Here is a 19,366-nt window from a genome sequence, read left to right on the forward strand (position 1 = left end):
TCCACCTGCTCTTACTAATTTTTTTAGAAGTCTCAGGTAGTTGCATGTTTTTATTTTATTTATTTATTTTTCCTGTAGATTTTTTATTGTAAACAGTGGAAGAGACTGGAAGCCTCACATTCTTTTTTTGAAATAAATTTCACAACACAAAATTCTCTGTTGCCAGTTGTTTTAAAAAGCAATTAAAAGAACTCAGTCCAGGTGTACTGCCTTTCTCATATTTAGTCCTGTGAATGTAATGTATATGTATCCTTTTTTCCCTCTGACTGCTGTTGAGATTTTTCCCTTTATCAGTGGCTTGAATGAATGTGTAATTTGATTTTCTCAAGGATCACATAGCCTCTTTATGTCTTTTCTGTATGGTTGAAATTTAGTGCTTAAAACATTTGGTTTATACATTTTGTTCAGCTTTTCTGATTGTCTTATCCTTGTCCTTGTTAATATTGAAAGTCTCTTGGGTGATTTTGATGTCTCTGTCAACTGTTATCATAAAATAAGTTAGAAAAGTCTTCTTTTTGTATTCTTTGAAATACTGTTTTTTCCCTCATTGTTTTCCCAGTTATCATAACTATTCTAGACAAATGGATAACCAGCTTAAGTTCCACAAAAATTTCTACTGACATTTTTTTCTGTTAATTTTTAATTGAAGTTTAACACACACACACACACACACACACACACACTCTCTCTCTCTCTCTCTCTTTCTCTCTCTCTCTCTCTCACACACACACACACACACACAAACACACACATTTAATGGCTAGATTTATTCATGTTATTCGGTGTGTTAATAAATACCTTTTTTTCCCAAGCACATCATTCTATTGCATAAATATACTATAATTTATTCAGCTTCTCCCTTGTTTATGTGTATTTGCATTGTTTTTATTTTCTGGTGATTGTAAATAAAGCTCCTATGTACATACCTTTTTGTGTACATATGGAATATTTTTGAGGGTCTGTATTTGGGAGTGTATTTGCAGGATCGTGGGATAGTTGTATGTTTAATTTAGTAGGAGTTATCAATTTTTCAGCATGGTTATTACTATTTTATATTCCAGTCAGCAATATATGAGAGTTTCAGTGCTCCGCATCTTGGCCAACATCGGTTATTTTAATTTAAAAAAATTAGTTCTTTGAAGAGTATGCAGCGTTATCACATTATAATTTTATTTTGCATTTCCTTAATAAGTAATGACATTGAGCATCTACAGTTACTGGCCATTTGGTGTCCTCTTTCATGAAGTACCTATTTAAATATTTTGGCATTAAAAAAATTGGGTCATTACTTTTTATCATAAGGAGTTTTTTTATATGCTTGATATGACTTCTTTGCTTTTAATTTTGATGTAGTTGAATTTATTAAATTTTTATCTTATAAGTAGTACTTTTTTGTTTCCTGTTTAAGGCATTTTTACTTACATTAGATTTATTTTTCTATGTTTATTTTTAGAAGCTGTATTAATGTTAACATTAAGTGAATTTCCACCTTGAATGATTTTGTGTATATTATTAAGAGAAGGTTCAAGTTTATTCCTATTTTGCATACTTTTAAAAACTGCAACACTCTCATTTATTGACAACACTATTCTTTTGAATTACATTGTTACTTTTGTCACAAAGTCAAGTTTTGTTGTGTATGGGTGGACTTTTTCTGGCTTTCTGTTATATTTCATTAATTTGTTCATCCTTACTACAGTATCACACTATTGCTTAACAGTAAATCTTGAAATCAGGAAGTGTAAGGCCCACAACTTACAGGTTTATAATTTTAATGGCAAGCTATTAAATATCTTCAGATTTATGTGTCAGACAAATATTACTAGCTTTAACTTAAAAAAGGATATTTTCTGTGAAAAAAATCTAAAATATAGAATCTGCAAATAAAATATACACAATAATGTGGATGCCCACTAAATATGTGAAACTTCATTAACTTTTGCCTATTTAATTATGAATAAAGATCAAGAAATAATCCTTTCAGATTGACAAAGATAAAGATTGTGAGGTTATTAGAAAATAAGCACTGTACATGGTTGATGCCACTGTAAATTGGACAGTGTTTCTGGGAAATTATTTAGCACTGTGTATCAAAATAGTAAAATATTCTTACTCATAAAAATAGAGCTGTTACAATGAAGAGTTTTATTTTGTTAACTATAGGTTTTCATAGATATTGCTTATTAGGCAGGAGAATTAAAAAATGAGAATGAAATTCTTAATTTGCTTTTCTACGGTAATTAGCAGTACTAGGTTTCTTTGAGCCTTTTCCTCAAATGGTACTAAACTTTAGTGGTGTAACAGGGTTTGGGGATATCATATATTGATAAAATATGTATTTATATTACTCCATTGGCTCTGGCTCAATGGAGTAATATATCATTTATTCTCTTGATAAATGAAAAAAAAAAACTTTGGAGAACTAGACAAGGCAGTTTACAGTAAAATATGAATAAAAATATAATAAAATGCTTCAACTTGTATATAGGGTTAGCCCTATGGAAGATTAATAAAAGAAAATATCAGCACTGAACTAAGTTATTGGGACAGGCTTATGGAATAGGTAGATTTTAATTGCATTTTGAAGGTAAGGCTATGTATATAGGGATAATGAACATATCGGTTAAATTCCACAGTGTAAACAAGAGCTATAAAACTGAATATAGGGAAGAGTGAGGAGATAAAAATAGTTACTCTATTAATTCCTTTAAACTGGAGCACACCCTTTGTGCCTTATGCTAATAATTCAAAGATGAATTAAATGGTCTAACCTTATAAGAAGTCATTTTATTGCTAGAGGGTTTAAATGTAAATGGTGTGTGCTTTTTTGAAAGTACATTCCATTGCCTTCTGTTGTCTCTTTAATTTTCTGTTGATTAATGGTGTTTCTGTGAAGTTGATATAAATTCTGTTTTGGGAGCATAATTAAGTGATGATTATAGCATGAATAAATTAGGGAAATCGGATATTTTCTGTAATGAATGTTACTTAATGAATTATCTTCTATAAGAGAACTTTCTTAATCTTTGATTTAGAGCAACAGAATAAAGTGATTCAAGCTATATGCTTTCAGTAGAAATTTAGAAAATTTATTTTAGTTAAAAAACACATAGGTGAAAATGTTAGTTTATCAGACAATAGAGTAATATTACTATACTTTTCTAATCTTAAAAGAATAAATGTTAACACTTTTTTACATTAAAGTGTATTTATTCTTTCACAAAAATCTACTGAGTGGCCAGAATGTGCTTGGGACTTTCCTACGCTATGGGAAAATATTGCTATACAAAAATACATGTTTAGTGGCTTGGTTCAGAATGTTTTCTCGAATTCTCTAAGACTTCATGGACCATTGCTTGGTTCGTTTGCCTAATTATTGCCATTTTATTTTTTTAGAGGTTTTCTTGTCAGGCTCCTTTGGATAGGCTGTGAATTTATCTTTTGGTCATGTTTCTATCTACAGTTCAGTCAGTTGTGGTTGCAGAGGTGTGTAGTCCATAGTGTATCTTCCTCATGTGGATTATAAGCTAGGCGAATTTCCTAATTTTCTCTTTAGATATGTGTTAGGGGCAATGGCCCATCTAGCACAGAGAGCTTGTTTTCAAAAGACAGCTAATATTTTAATTTTCAGTCTACCAAATAAAGTCATTACCTTTTACCACCTGGGTCCAGTGTACCCTTTCTTACTTTTTCTTTTTAGTTCAATTTATGAATAATTTACAGAATAGTGAAAAACCACTTTATTAGAAATTTTAATAAGAATTTAAGCTCAGCAAATCTTTTTATGTCAATTTTGTAATCTTTATGTAAATTTTGGTGCACGGATATAAAACATTAAAGAATATCTTCAGGACGTGGTTCCATAGTGTAATGGTTAGCACGTTTGCTTTACACGCAAAAGGTCCTGGGTTTGCGCCCCAGTGGAGCCACGGTCCATGGTCGACGGCCATGCCACCTTGAACAAGCCCGATGTCTGATCTTGGAAACTAAGCAGGGTCAGGTATGGTTAGTACTTAGATGGGAGACCACCTAGGAAGACCAGGTGCCATAAGCATAAATAATAATAAATAATAAAAAAAGATAAAGAATACCTTCACACGTTATTTTAGTAAAACAAAGTAATCCAGGTTGTTACAAAATACTGTGTGATAAAGTTCTTTCAGTTGAATGGTTAACTGGAGGAAAATGCCACATATATTTTTTTCTTAGAAATATGTTGTTTGCTCATAATTCTTAAGTTATATAATATTTCTCTAGGATATTATCATCAATCTGAGTTGTCATTTACATGATCATTTTGACCGCCATTGTTAGAGTGCTGCTGTCTCTTTGCACCCATCCTTTGATGTGTCTAAATATTGTAAAATATCTTTCTTTGTCAGTTTTTCCCTTCTCTGTTATGGATGGAAAATGAAAAATATGGAGTTCTCCAATAGTTATTCAGTGAAAGCGAAATACCGACTACAAAGATGGTATCTTTAAGCCTGATAAGTACCTTCTTGAAAGGTGATGCAACAATTTGGTCAACACCGCATAAAAACTGGATGATGATTTTTTTCACTTATTGCATCAATATTGTAGGTCAGAGGTTGACAAACTTCTTCAATTTTCTGGCTGTCTGTTTTTGAAAATAAAGTTTTATTGGAACATGGTGATGTTTAATCATTTAGAAATGGCTGCTTCTGTGCTATAATGACAGAGTTGAGTGTGGCAGAGACAGTGTGGTCCACAAGTCCATAACCCTTTAAGAAAAGCTTGGCAACCTTGTTCTAGGTGATTCTCCCATGTTCCTTTTTTAAAATTATTTTTTTATTTTATTCTTTTTTCAGCATGATAGGGAATAATTGATGAATGATGATGAATACTGATAAAATACCACCTAGGATTATGAAATAACTTTGTTTTAAGATAGAGGAAGAATAAGACCAAAATCCTGCCCAGATTTATAAAAAGATCCAATGGATCCATATGGTAATTGCAAAATAGAATGAGTTCTGTTTCATTACTAAAAGATATAGTGAATTTTTTTCTCTTTAGAAGACCTCTAAGAAAGAATAAACAGATTTCTAATAATGATTGATCATGAAATATCCCCTCTTAACAATTAAGCTTAGCAAGTTTAGTAAGGTATGCTAAGGAACAAAACCTCAGTAGAACAATTTGAGTCCAGTGGACCCTGATGATGTATCAAGGCTTAAGTCTTATATGTTACCTCATATCTTTGAAAAGTCATGGTTTTTAACATTTATCCAAACTGTCTATGCTATTTTTTTATAAGAAAACATTTTAAAAATCAAGTCGATGTTGTGCAGCTCCTTTTTTAAATTGAGGTATAATTGATATATACCATTATATTAGTTTCAGGTGCACAGCATAATCATTTGATATTTGTATGCATTGCAAAGAGATCACCACAGTAAGTCTATTTAACATTCGTCACTATATGTAGTTACAAAATTTTTTTCTTGTCATCAGAACTTTTAAGATCTGCTCTCTTAGCAACTTTCAAATATAAAATACAGTACTGTTAACTATAGTCACCACACTGTACATTACATCCCCATGACTAATTTTATAACAAGCAATTTGTACATTTTGACCCCCTTCACTCTTTTTGCCCACTCCCCAGCCTCCCGCTCTTATCACTCCCCAATCTCTTCTCAGTATCTGTAAGCTTGGCTTTTGTTTTATCTTTTTAGGGGCCACATATAATGAGATCATGTGATTTTTGTCCTTTTTTTGGACTCATTTCACTTAGCATTATGTGCTCAAGGTCCAACCATGTTGTCACAAATTGGCAAAATTTCATTATTTCTTTGTGACTGAAAAGTATTCCATTGTATATGTTTCCACATCTTCTTTGAGAATCTCTTCTTAACTCAATTTAACTGATTATTCCATATTATTCTCTTATTGCATCATGTGACATTGGCTATAATTAAGTTTTTCTGTTACAAATCACAGATAATGTAGCATCAATATGTTTTTTAAGATAGATATTTGGATTTGCTGTTTATTTTGTTCAGAGTGTGAAGAAACTTTTGATTTTCAGCTTCTGTTTATAAAGTGATGCAGCTGAATTTGTCACTGAAGTTAAAAAAATCATTACTATGAAAACTGTGGCAGATGAAGGAGTTAAGTTTGGAAGTGTTACATAGATATAATTTTCAAGTTTTGGTGTGCAAAATGCATGTTGTGATGTCCTAATTATGTTCATTTTACCATTTTACTTTTTATGAATCATTGTAACCAAGGTTATTTTATTCTACCAGCTTTCTGAAGAGATTTAAGTTTGTGCTGAGACACAAAATAGCTGATTTTGAAATTTGAACATAAAAGCATGAAAGTTCTTTTAACAAATTTTTCCTCATACAGTAAAGTTAAATATTTAAATTGGAATATTTTTCTCAGTTATTCTTAATAATTAGAACTCAGGTAAATTATAATCATAAGAGGAGATTATTAAATCATTATATATTGCTATTGGTACCAAATGAGTAGAACTATTAAAATTAGCTATAATCTCCTTTTTAAAATGTATTCATACTAAGCGAATAGTCATAAATCTTTTGTCTTTATTGTTTTTAAGGCTAGAGGAGCAGATGTTCCTGAGATTCCTGGAGACCTCAATCTGAAGACAAGTAACACTACAGCCAGTATGAAGGTTAAACATGTGAAAAAGTAAGTATAATTTTACAATGGGTTTTAAATGAATTCCCGTAAATGGAAATCAGTTCTTTAGTTCTCTTACAACTTTTATTTATATTTCCTACTAAGTAAGCTCTTACTATCCATACATTAAATTATACTGTTAAGCTTTAAATTGTGACTCAACAATTAGTGGAAAAGGTCTGACGATTATCTACTAGTCTAAAAATATACTTTAATTTTTTTCTTGCAACAACTTTATGCTATTATTATCTATGAGGTTGCATTTGTCCAACAGGAACAACTCAAATATGTCCTTTTGGTACCTTTAATACGTGTTCCCATTCATTTAGAAAAATCAAGTTTGTTGTTTGAGTTATGAGATTGCTGTATCTCAGCGTTGCCTTTGAGAGGGCCTTAAATAGATGCCAGTCATTGATTTAAGTGAAATAAATATCTTAAGGTATCTATTTCGGTTTCAAACAGAAGAACCATCTTTTCACTTGGCAGAAGGTTAGATAGCTATATTTTTATTATAAGTAGAGAAAAGACAAGGATAAAAATGTCCATTCTGCATCCAGACCCACCAATCCAGGACTGATGGGCTGCGACAACATTCACAGGTAAAACCTGGCTTTATATTTTGTGGTGGGAATGCTGCTTCTGGTTAGAAGCTGGCTGTTCTCAGTTTCCATAACATTTACTGAAAGCATAGTTTTACTGTGGGCATTAACTAGGGTCATGATTACGAGAGTATAGTGATGCTTTTTAATTTTAATTTAATTTTTTTTTGGTTTTGACCTGTGCACTAAATGTAATTTTCATTTGATTCAGTGTATCCCTGAAAAGGTTTGTGTGAGTATATGTGTGCTCATGCGCATGTGCTTATTAAATAGTTTCGCTTGCATGAGCTCCTGAACCCATTTTATTTTCTCCTTAGGCTTAGTAATTTAGACTATTTCAGTGTCTTATACCTCACTTATTTATTTCATGTACTTCAGGTTACCTTTCACTAAAGGTCACTTTCCGAAGATGGCTGAATGTGCACATTTCCATTATGAGAACGTTGAGTTTGGCAGCATACAGGTATGTTTGAAATATTTCCTTCACACTGAATTAAGCTATATCTCTATCTCTATCTCTATACCTGTATCTCTGTATCTCTACATCCATATCTGTATATCTGTCTTTCGACATGTAGTAGTTTTTCTATTGGTTTCTTACTGGTTGATGTGAAAACATTTGTTCTCTTATATTTATTAATACTTGATTTCTGATGACTCCTATTTCAATTGTATAAGAGAATCAATGTAAATCTCAGAATTTCGATCAGATTCCTAGACAGACTTTGCCACTGTTTTATTAGCATGAACTATTCTAGTCGTTACCTGGACTCTTGTGTTAGGTTGTAGAAGTCATAGATAAATCACAGTCTGGGTGAAGCAGAGTAAGGTTTAGGGGTAGGAGTGCTAATGGAATTTTAAAAAAATGTTCTTTCTTGTTGTGAAGTATATTGTGTGTGTGCGCACGCAGGTGTACACCCACATTTGAAAGCCCAGGTTAAGAGAGAAAAAAATTTCCTTTGTCCTTCCTATATTGTATTTGCCTTCCCTACTCCAGAGCTTACTTATAACCATGATTTTGTAATATTCATTATTTTTTTATAGTTTTACTATCTCTGTGTATCCCTAATTAACACAATGTTTAGGTTTGCCTGTTTTAGAGCTTTATAGAATTGGAATTACTATCATTCATTCATCTCATTCAAATATTTACTGAGCAAGTACTAGGTACCAACACTGTTTTATGTGCTTTGCCTACATTAGTGAAATAATAACAAAAACCAGAGACCCATTCTGAGAGAGCATAGAGGCTGGCCAAGAAGCTCAGTGCTGTGGTAAAAAAGAGCAGGACAAGAAGTATCAGGGGTACTGGGGGTGGATTGAAATATTAAACCTGGATGGGTTTTATTATTGAAAGTATTCTTTCTTGCTTCTTTCATTTAACATTGTAAAATTTATCCCTGGAGATGTATGTAGTTACAGTTTGTTAAGTTTGTTCACTGCTGTATATTAATTCATAGCATGCATATATCACAATTTATCCTTTTGTTTGTTTGTTTGTTTGTAACTTGGATTGTTGCCAGTTTTTGATTATTTTAAACAGCCTCTCTGTGAAAATTGTTGTACACAAATCCTGGTGCACATATGCAGAGATTTCTCATAGTATATACCTGTGAGTGGAATTTCAGAGTTATAGCGTTCTCCCATGTCTAGGTTTACTAAGTAAAGCCAAACTACTTTTTGAAATGATTTACAAGTATATACTCCCAAAAGCAGTAAATGAGAGTTATTGTTCTACATCTTTGCCAACTCTTGGTTGTTTGACACTTGCTAATTTTCACCAATCTAATGGGAATGTAATTCTTTCTCTCACTGTATTTTTAACTTGCAATCCCCTAATTTCTAATGCAGTTGAGCATCTTTTCAAATGTTATTGGGCAGTTGATATTCCTATTTTTTAAAACTCTAGATTAAGTCTTTTGTTCATGTTTTATAGATTAGCTTGTAGTTTTCCTATTCATGGGAATGCTTTACATGTTTTGGATGTTAGTCCTTTCATGTTGCACCTAGTTCTTTATTGTTTTTGATGTGAATGAAAAACACCTTTTCTCACATTGTGGCATTTTTTCGCCCCTCTATAATCCCTCCCCACCCCCACTTCCACCCCTGACCTATGGATGTTGCTGTTTCCCTTTAAGAACTGGATCTCTGAAGGCAAGGCATCTCTTCCCACACGCTCACGGCCGGGGCCTGGCCCCCCACCACCTCGGCACACTTGGGGGGCCTGGCACACGAAGGGCCTGGTGCACCTAAGGGCCTGGCGCACTTGGGATATGGTCTGTGGTTCCACCTGGGGCACAAACCTAGGATCTTCTGCGTGTAAAGCAGACGTGCTAATCACTATACTATGGAGCCACCCCATGGCATTTTTTTTTTTTAAACTCTATGCTGCTTTTAATAAATAGGCATTGTTTACTTTATTTTTTATTTTATGTATTTTATGTAGTTGTATGAGTGTGTAGACCTTCTGGCTTGTAGTTTTTCTGCTTTATTTAACATGTTCTTCCCTCTGAAGTTATGAAGATATTGTCCTATATTTTTTTCTAAAAGTTTTATAAGTTTGACTCTAACATTCAAGTTACTTGGAATTAATATTTATGTATAGTGTGAAAAAGAGTGATATTAAAATTTTTGAACAATGTATAGTGATTAGCACGTCTGCTTTACACGCAGAAGGTCCTAGGTTTGTGCCCCAGGTGGAACCACAGACCATTAGTATGACAACCAGACAGGATAGATATTAACCATAGCAATGGAGCCTGAGTCCTGTTAGCCTTCTCCTGTGCAAAGCATCACCCCTCTAGCTGTGTGGATTATTGGTGGTCCAGTATTTCAGCATTTTAACACAGTGGTACCTTTTATATTATTATTTTAAAATTTGAACTAGTTGTCTTAGAGTTTTCCAGTGAAAGAGAACCAATTTATTTGTATTTGTGTGTGTGCATGCATGTATGTGTGTACGTAGGGAGGGAAGGAGAGGTGTTTGGGGAAGGAGGGAGAAAGAGAGAGAGAGACAGAGAGAGACAGACTGAGAGATTGGGATTGTTTTTAAGCTATTGGCTCCTGTGATTGTGGAGATGTAGTAAGTCTAAAATGTCCAGAGTAGGCCAAAGACCCAGGGAGGAGTGATTGCAGTTTGAATCCAAGGGCAGTATACTGGCAGAGTTCCTCTTCTTCAGAGGAGGTCAATCTTTGTATTTTATTATGATTCAACTGATTGTATGAGGCCCACCTACATTATGGACTGCTTAACTCAAAGTCTACTGAATTAAATGTTTATCTCATCAGGAAACTATTTCATAGAAACATTTGGAATCATGTTGGACCAAAAGTTAACACATAAAATTAAATATCACAGTCTATCCTTTATCAACTTGGCACTCCTTAAACCATATTTAACCTCTAAACAAAGACAACAACAAGGTCATACTTCTGCCTAATGTGATCAGCTATTTTTCAAAAACACACTCTTTTCCCAGAAGAGGATGCGAAGTCCTTGGGTGATGTTTACTCTTCTTGATATTCCATAATTTAAATTAAACTATGAAGTAAAATTAAAAATACTTAAATCCCATGATATAAATCTTATGTTATACAAGACAAAAAGAGAGGGAAGAAAACAATGATATACGCTATACACACATAAACACATTCATAACAAATTAATGATGAAATACTCATGGCAGTTAGAATCCTAGTTTCTGTAACTGGTCATATGGTTGTAGATGGTATTATAACTGTCTTCTTCCACTACTCATTCCATATTTCCTTTGCCCTCAACAATAACTTTAGCTGGTTGTGGTTCTTTACTTGGTGGGGTGACCCAAATTTTCATTCTGGGTCTGGCCATTAATCCTGTTTGAATTGGCCTCTTGTAATTTTTCATTGCGTTTAATCACAAGGCATTTCAGGTGTACTCTTTCTTACCTCCATTGTGAAGTAGAAGTTCAGTTTCCCCTTGATAGTCAGAATCGGTCACACCATCCAACACCATAAATAACTTCCTCCTTTCCCTGTTGATTGAGAGACATAAGGAGCCCAAATGGCAGGGCAGCTATCTTAACTTCCAGTTCAATGAAATCATTGTTTTGTCTTTGGGTGGAAGCATTTCTTCCTTTGGAACTGAGACCTTGAGGCCAGGAGAGCATACAGTCCTGGGGAAAGGAAGGAAAAATTTCGCTAGTGAGTCATATGAGTAATATTGAGTGGTGCCACTCCCATTTCTACCCCTCGAGTCTAGTTTCTACAACCTGATTAAATTTAAATACCCTAATGACTATTACCAGTAGCAAGGAGAGCATGGCTAGTTCATGGCATGATATGCAATAGAGATACACAAAATATCACCATTGGATCCTTGGAATCAAACACTTATTAGAGACAAGGTTCTTGATGACTGTACACACACATACACACACATATCTTTAAACATTTTTGTCAAACTAATGAGTATAATGAGATTTTCATTTCCCTAATGATTAGTGATGTTGAGCATAATATCATGTGCTTATTATCCATGAGACATAACATAGTTGTAACATTTTTTGATCCAATCTGCCCATCTCTGTCTTTCAATTGGAAAATTTAATTCATTTCATTTAAAGTAATTACTGATAAGGAAGAACTTCTGTCATTTTGCTGTTTTGTTTTTCATGTGTATTATAGATTTCTTATCCTTCATTTTCTGTATTGCTGTCTTTTGCTTTTAGTTGATTTTTTTTTTTGTAGTTAAAGGTTTAAATTCCTTTCTCATTTCCTTTTGTGTATGTTGTTTAGCTACTTTATATCTGGTTACCATGGGGATTACATTTAACATACTAAAATTATAACATTCTAATTTGAATTTGTACCAACTTATCTTCAATAACAAATAAAATCTCTGCCCCTTTATAGCTTGCTTTCCCTCCTTTTGGTTGTTGGTGTAATACAGTTATATTTTTAAACATTATGTGCTCCAAAACATAAACTAATAATTATTTTAAATACATTAGTCTCTTAAATTATATAGAAAACAAAATGTGGAGTTACAAACTGAAGTTACAATGCTAGCTTTTAGATTTATAATTTGAAAAAAGTTTCTCTCTTAAATCATATAGAAAGCAAAAAATGGAATTACAAAGATTGGTTATAATATTACTAGCTTTTATAATTGCCCATGTATTTACCTTTACTGAGGTCTTTATTTCTTCATATGGTTCCTAGTTACTGTCAAGTGTCCTTTCATTTTAGCTTTCAGGACTTCTTGTAGCATTTCTTACAGAATAGGTCTAATGATAATGAATTTCATCAGTTTTTATTTATCTGGGCATGTGTTAATTTATATCTAACTTTTGAAGGATGGTTTTGCTGGATATGGTATTCTTGGTTGACAATTTTATTCTTTCAGCAGTTTGAATATATATTAGCCCACTGCCTTCTGGCCTCCAAAGTTTCTGACATGAAATCTCTTGAGAATCTTATTAAGGATCCATTGTATGTGACTAGTTGCTTCTCTTTTGCTGCTTTTAAGATTCTCTCATTGTATTTGCCTTTTGAAAATTTACTTATCATATTTCCCAAAATGGGTCTCTTTGAGTTCATCTTGGATATTGAGCTTCAGCTTGGATGTTGAGCTTCTTGGATATTTACATTCATGTATTTAGTCATTTTGGGGAAGTTTTCAGCCATTATTTCTCTAAACATTCTCTCTGCCTCTTTTCTCTTTATTTTCATTCTGAGACTCCCACAAAGCATTTGGCATGGCGTACCATAGGTCCCTTAGGCTCTATTCATTTTCTTCACTCTTTGTTTCTCTTTCTCACACTCAGTACTTTCCATTGGCATAACTTCAAGTTTGCTAATTCTTTCTTCTGCCAGCTCAAATTTGCCCCTAAATCCCTCTTGTGAAATTTTCATTGTAGTTGTACTTTCAGGTACAGAATTTCTTTTTAGGTTTTCTGTTTCTTTGTTGATATTTTCATTTTGTTCATAAATCATTTTCTTAACCTTCTCCACATCGTCTTTTAGTTTTTTGGATATAATTAAGACACTTGTTTTAAAGTCTTTTTCAAGTATATCCACTATCACTTCTTTTTTAGGGAGAGTTTCTGTTGATTTTATTTTCCTTCGAATGGGCCATACTTTTTTATTTCTTTGTATGCTTTGTGGGTTTTTTTTTTTTTCATTCAAACTGGACATTTCATTTTAATAACGTACATATAACATACAAAGGAAATTTTAATGAACTCTCCTTTGAGTTTTAGCATTGTGTATCCAGTTGAGTTCTCTGCATCTTTACTTAGATGACTCATAATCTTCTCAAGTTTGGCATGCCCAGAACATTCTCCTCTGAAACCTGCTTCTCCTGCTGTCTTCTTCATCTTGGTAAATAGCAACTCTGTCTTTCCAATTCCTGAAATCAGCCAAAACCTTGGAGCCATTTTCGACTTCTCTCTTTCTGTTATTACTCCTTATATACAGTCCATAGTAACATTTTTGGCTCCATCTTTAAAATGAATCCAGCATCTGCTTACATCTATTTGTTTCTCTGCTGTCACCTTAGGTTAGCTATTGTCATTTTAGGGTTAATATTTAACTAGCCTTATGTAGTTGACACAACAGCAAAAATGCTTCTTTTCAAATGTAAGTCAGATCATGTCACTTTTTTAAAACCCTCCAGTTACTTCTCATCTTCTTCAAAGTAAGTCAAATTCCTTAAATTTCCTACAAAGATTTATAAGATCTACCTTTAACTTCTGACCTCAACTCTGACTTCTCCTCTAAGACATAGTGTTCTGGCTACAGTTACCTCTTCTATTCCTCCGGTATACAGACCTCCTCCTCAAGACCATTGGACGTTCTGTTTCCTCTACTTGGAAAGCTCTTCTTGGATATTCACATAACTTGCTACCTTCTCTTTTTTAAATGCTCACTCAAGTGTTATATTCTCAAAGAGAGGGTACTTTCTCCACATAAGAGTGCAATAGTCATCAATATTTCTCATCTCTCTCCTATAATTTATTTTTCTCTATAGCACTACCATCTGACATGTTAAATATTTTATTAATATTTATTCTATTTTTTCCTACTTAAGCATCTAAAACAGTTTCTGACCAATAAAAATCACTCAGCAAATATTTGTTGAGTGGATGAATGAATTTATGTTTGAAGAAGAGAAAATTGCTTTGAAAATGATTTTTTAATATTTTGGGATTTTTTTACCATTTAAATTTTGGTTTTGTATGATAAGAGTATATATATTCCTTATATTCTGAATATATGTATATATTTAAATATATAATAAAACATCAAGTATGGATGACAAATACAAATGCAAGTTAAATTCCCATTATGCTCTGTCTCTGCCTAGAATTTTTCTATATATGTATTTACAAAATATATAGCAGTATCTCTAGATACAACTTTAGCTATACTATTTATTTACTTTTTAAAAATATAGATGGAACTCTACTGTATATACTGCCTTGGAAATTGCTTTTTTACTTTAAAGTATATCTTGGATAATTTTTTATTTCAATAATTTGGAGTTACCTCATTCTTTTTCACAGCTACATAGTATTTTGTTTTATTATTATACCATAATTTATTTAATCAGTTCTCTATTGATGGATATATTCCAAGTTTTACTGATGTGAATATATTTATTAAATAAAATTCTGTAAGATGATTCATTCAAAGGGTATGTACATTTAAAATGTTGATAGTTGTTGCTAAGTTTGTTTTTGAAATATGCTATTTTATGCAATGATTAATGATAATATTTTTTCCTGACCATTAATGAGATAAGCATTATTGATCTTTTTACTTACTGCCCATTTGTATTTCTTTAGTTATGACTGAAATTGTACATTATTGTATGCTTGTAGATCATTTGTATTCCTTTGAATTTCTCTTTTTAATTGTGCCCTGGCAAATGACTAGACAGACAACAAACTGATAAGTCTGGAAATAGATACACAGGTGTACATGCACATTTAATATGGATAAAAGTTAGCATTTTTGGATCCGTGGGAGAACCCAGTACATGTCAGTCAATTTACCATCCATTTGGAAAATAATAAATTGAATTCGTGCCTTACAAGACATCATGAGTTAGGTTCTCTAATCCCCACTTTAGAGATGTATTTTGAGGGATGAGGTGGCGTGCCCAAGTGTCACACAAATCATAAATAGCAGAGCCAGGATTTGAAACAAGGCATGTGTTTTTAAAGTACCCACCGTTAACTATTCCAATTACTGATGATATTATTCCCCTAGTCGCTGCTAAGTATACCTGTGTGTTGTGTATCACATCTAATTAGTTATATAATTCTTTCAATTTCATCCTTTTCTAATCTTATCCATTAGTTTAAGCCTTCATTACTTCTGGTTTTGGCCCTACCATAGTTTTCTTTCCTTTTTTCCCTTTTTATTTAAACCTGGAGATATTTTTCTCTAGCATTGTACCAGGAAAGCTGTTTCTCTCCTACGCAATTGCCGGGATTAAGCTGAGAACCTTCTAAATCTTGTAACCAATCTTGTTTTCCTCTTTGCATTGCCTGTTAGAAGGCTTAAAGCCAATTTGTGGTCCACTGTTGGCATATTTACAGGCTCCTGTGACCTTCTTTCTGTGTGTTGGCTTTCCCCTCCTCTTCTGTCTCCTGAACCTCATTTCCCCTGCACCCACTTTTTTCATGTCTGTATTAAATTTTATCTTTCCCTGCTTGGTGGGATGCATCCATATGTTACCTTTAATCTTTTCTGAAATATTTATAAACAGAAACAATTTTGAGCATCATTTATAGGTTCCTAATAAAACTTTACCACAGTTTTCGAACATGATCTTGTTTCAGTAACTTGGTCTAAAGTACTGCTCCAGTTATTTCAGCCTCTGTGTAAAACCTTCGTTGGCCTTCTACAACCTATTAAATGAAGGCTTCACATTCAGGATCTTGCATATATGCTTCCAATATACCTGTCTTGCCTTTTATTCATGATTCTATATTTTATCAAATTGAACTGTTCATTTATTAAACAAGTCATGATCTTTCCTGTGTTTTAACCTTTCTCCCTATCATATATCAACAATTTGCATATCCTTCGAGGCATGTATCAGATCTAACCAATTTCTTTAAAGCTTTTCTGAACTACTTCTACCTCTAATCCCCAGCAGATGAATTGGTTTCTAAATCATAACACTTTGTATGTTTGTTAATATAATTCACATAAAAAATTTTACATAACATAAAATTATTTTTTTTATTAAGGTAAGTTCATGTAATATAGAATTCACTATCTTAACCATTTTAAAATATACAATTCAGTGGCTTTTAGCACATTTAAAATGTGCAGCCATCACTACTATTGAATTCCATAATGTTTTCTTTACTTCCAGAGCAACCTCATATCTCTTTAGCAGTCATTCCCTATTACCCTTCTATTCACCCCATGACAACCACTAATTTGCTTTCTGTCTCTATGGATTGCCTATTCTGGACAGTTCATATAAGTCCAATTGTACCTTATGTTGTGTTTTTTGTTGGCTTCTTTTACTTACCATATTTTCAAGACTCATGTTGTAGAATAGGTCAGTACTTTATTCCTTTCTATAGCTGAATAATTATTTCATTAGTACCACATATCGTTAACCATTTGTCAGTTCGTGGTTATTTACTGTTTCAAATAATGCTACTATAAACAATCATGTATGATTTTTTTGTGTGTGTGAACATGTTTTCAATCTTCTTGATATATATGTCTTTCTGAATATAACCATCCTAATGGGTATGACTAAATGTGCATGTGCTTGTTGTCCATTTATATATCTTCTTTGGAGAAATGTCTGTTCAAGTCCATATTTTAATAGGGTTGTTTGTCTTTTTGTTGATGAGTTGTAAGAGTTCCTTGTATTATTCTGAATATTACATTTATACCAGATTCCATATAATTTACAAATATTTTCTCACATCTGTGGGTTCTTTTCACTTTATAGTGTCCTTTGAGGCACAAAAGTTTTTAATTTGATAAAGTCTAATTTATCTATTTTTTCCTTTGGTTGCTTATGTTTTTGTTGTCACATCTTAGAAATCATTGCCTAACCCAAGATCATGAAGATTTACTTCTATGGTTAGTTTTAAGAGTTTTATGGTTTTAGCCCTTACGTTGGCGTCTTTGACCCATTTTGAGTTAGTTTTTGTCTATAGTGTGATTAGGGGATCTAAATTCATTCTTTTGAACGTGGATATCCAGTTTTTCTAGCACCATTGATTGGAAAGACTGTTCTTTTCCCCTTGAATGGTCCTGACACTCTTGTTGAAAATCTGTTGACCATAAGATGTATGAGTTTTTTTTCTGGACACTCAATTCTCTAGTCCTTTCAATTAAATATGTACTGTGCCAGTACTGCACTATTTTAATTACTATAACTTTGTAATGTGTTTTGAAATTGAGAATTATGAGTTTTCCAATTTCGTTCTTCTTTTTCAATATTTGGCTATTCTGAGTCCCTTGTATTAAGATTTTATGACTTTTGCGTCTATGTTCATTGGTGATGGTGACCACATACTATCCTTGTCCACTAGCCTGAGTTTGGGAGATGTCGCTGATTTTTAAAAAATAAATTCCCTGCCATAGTTTGTGGAAATTGAAATGACCTGTTCTTTGAAGGTTTAGTAGAATTTTTTTTTTTTTTTTAAGCACCTTTTGGGCCTGGTTCCTATTAGAGGGCTTAACCTTGAATTACCATTTCAATTTAGGATTTGATTATTGGTCTAGTAAGCTTCTTTTGTGTCTCCTTAGGTCAATTTTTATCATTTATATTTTCTTAGAAAATTATTCATTTAATATAGGTTTTAAAATTTATGAGAATAATTTCTATACCAGATATTTTTAAAATTTGGTCTTTTTAAGAAACCAGCTTGCAGTTTTATTGATCAATTTGAGCCTGTCTCCCTCTCTACCACTCTCCCTTCCTTCCTTTTTTCCTTCCTTCTCTTCTTCCCTACCTATTTTAATATCCCCAGAATACTAAAATACGTCCCTTTCTTCTCTACCTCTTTCTCTCCATTTTTACATCCCTCCCTCCTTTCCATTCTACATTTTTTTTTTTAAATCATTTTCTTTGTGTCTTGAATTCAAAGTTCAGTTCTTTTATTCCTGGAAAAAACTTATGAATAACAAATATGTACCTACTTGCTGGTCAAAAACTAGCTTTATCTTAAATTAACTTTCTCAAATATTAATATTATGCCATACAGATATCCTTGTTTTTTGAAAGCTCATGTAACACCACTTTTTGTTACGCCACTTTGCTTTTTATAAAAGACCTACATTAGTACTTATGTTTGCTAACTGAAAGAAATCTGAAGATTTTCACTTTAATGAAAAAAAGATGAAAAGTGACAATAGCATTTAGCATTTGTTTTGCACTAGTTGTTATATAGGCGGTGAGAACCCAGAGCAGTGAGTTTGGCCCTGCTAAACACCTTCCCTGGGAACCACACTCAGCATCTCAGCATCAAGCTGCCCACAGGTTTGAACTGTGTCTGTGAGCATCTGTGCTTTATCTCAATTGATTTTGTGCATCCATTAGCAAGATGTATCTTAAGATATCAGAAAAGCCTAAGAGAGCTTACAAGGATGTTAAGCTTAGCATAAAACTGGACATAATTTATTAAGTGTTCACTTGTGGTGAACGAAATAAAGATATTCTGCATGTGTTGAATTTTGGGTCTGTAAACATTCAAAAATTTTTCTTATAAATTAATGGTAGTTTTTTCTTTGCTTTATGCTCTTTCAGCTTACAAAAGGTTTTGCAGGAATGGTCTACTTTTGGATAGCAAGGGAAACCTGTATATGTTTCTTATCTTTTCTTTAGAGAAATAAAATTCTATACTCTTGAAATTTTATTCGTTTTCAGTTATTTTTTTTTTAATAAGTGCATTTAAGTTTGGACATTTTCCCCTGGATAGTACTTTGAACAAATGTATACGTTTTAAATTTAGTAAATTTATTATCTTTATTACACTTCTACCTGTTCTGTTATCTCCAGTGACCAAAAACAAAGGTTTATTCACATTTCACAAAACATTTTTCAGTAAGAAAGAAAACAGTCTCTT

General features: G+C 32.7%; 1 protein-coding gene across 2 annotated transcripts in view; it reads left to right on the forward strand.

The window, feature by feature from the left end:
• The window catches only part of ARHGAP32 (Rho GTPase activating protein 32), a 173,907-nt gene that overhangs the window by 24,481 nt on the left and 130,060 nt on the right, over positions 1–19,366 (forward strand). For both annotated transcript variants that reach the window (XM_006915185.3, XM_015592038.2), the window contains exons 2-3: positions 6,590–6,681; positions 7,650–7,734. In XM_006915185.3, coding sequence (XP_006915247.2) covers positions 6,590–6,681; positions 7,650–7,734 — 177 coding nt within the window. The remainder of the gene's footprint in view (positions 1–6,589; positions 6,682–7,649; positions 7,735–19,366) is intronic.

This window comes from Pteropus alecto, unplaced genomic scaffold (assembly GCF_000325575.1).
Source record: "Pteropus alecto unplaced genomic scaffold, ASM32557v1 scaffold135, whole genome shotgun sequence".
Taxonomy (NCBI): Eukaryota; Metazoa; Chordata; class Mammalia; order Chiroptera; family Pteropodidae; genus Pteropus; species Pteropus alecto.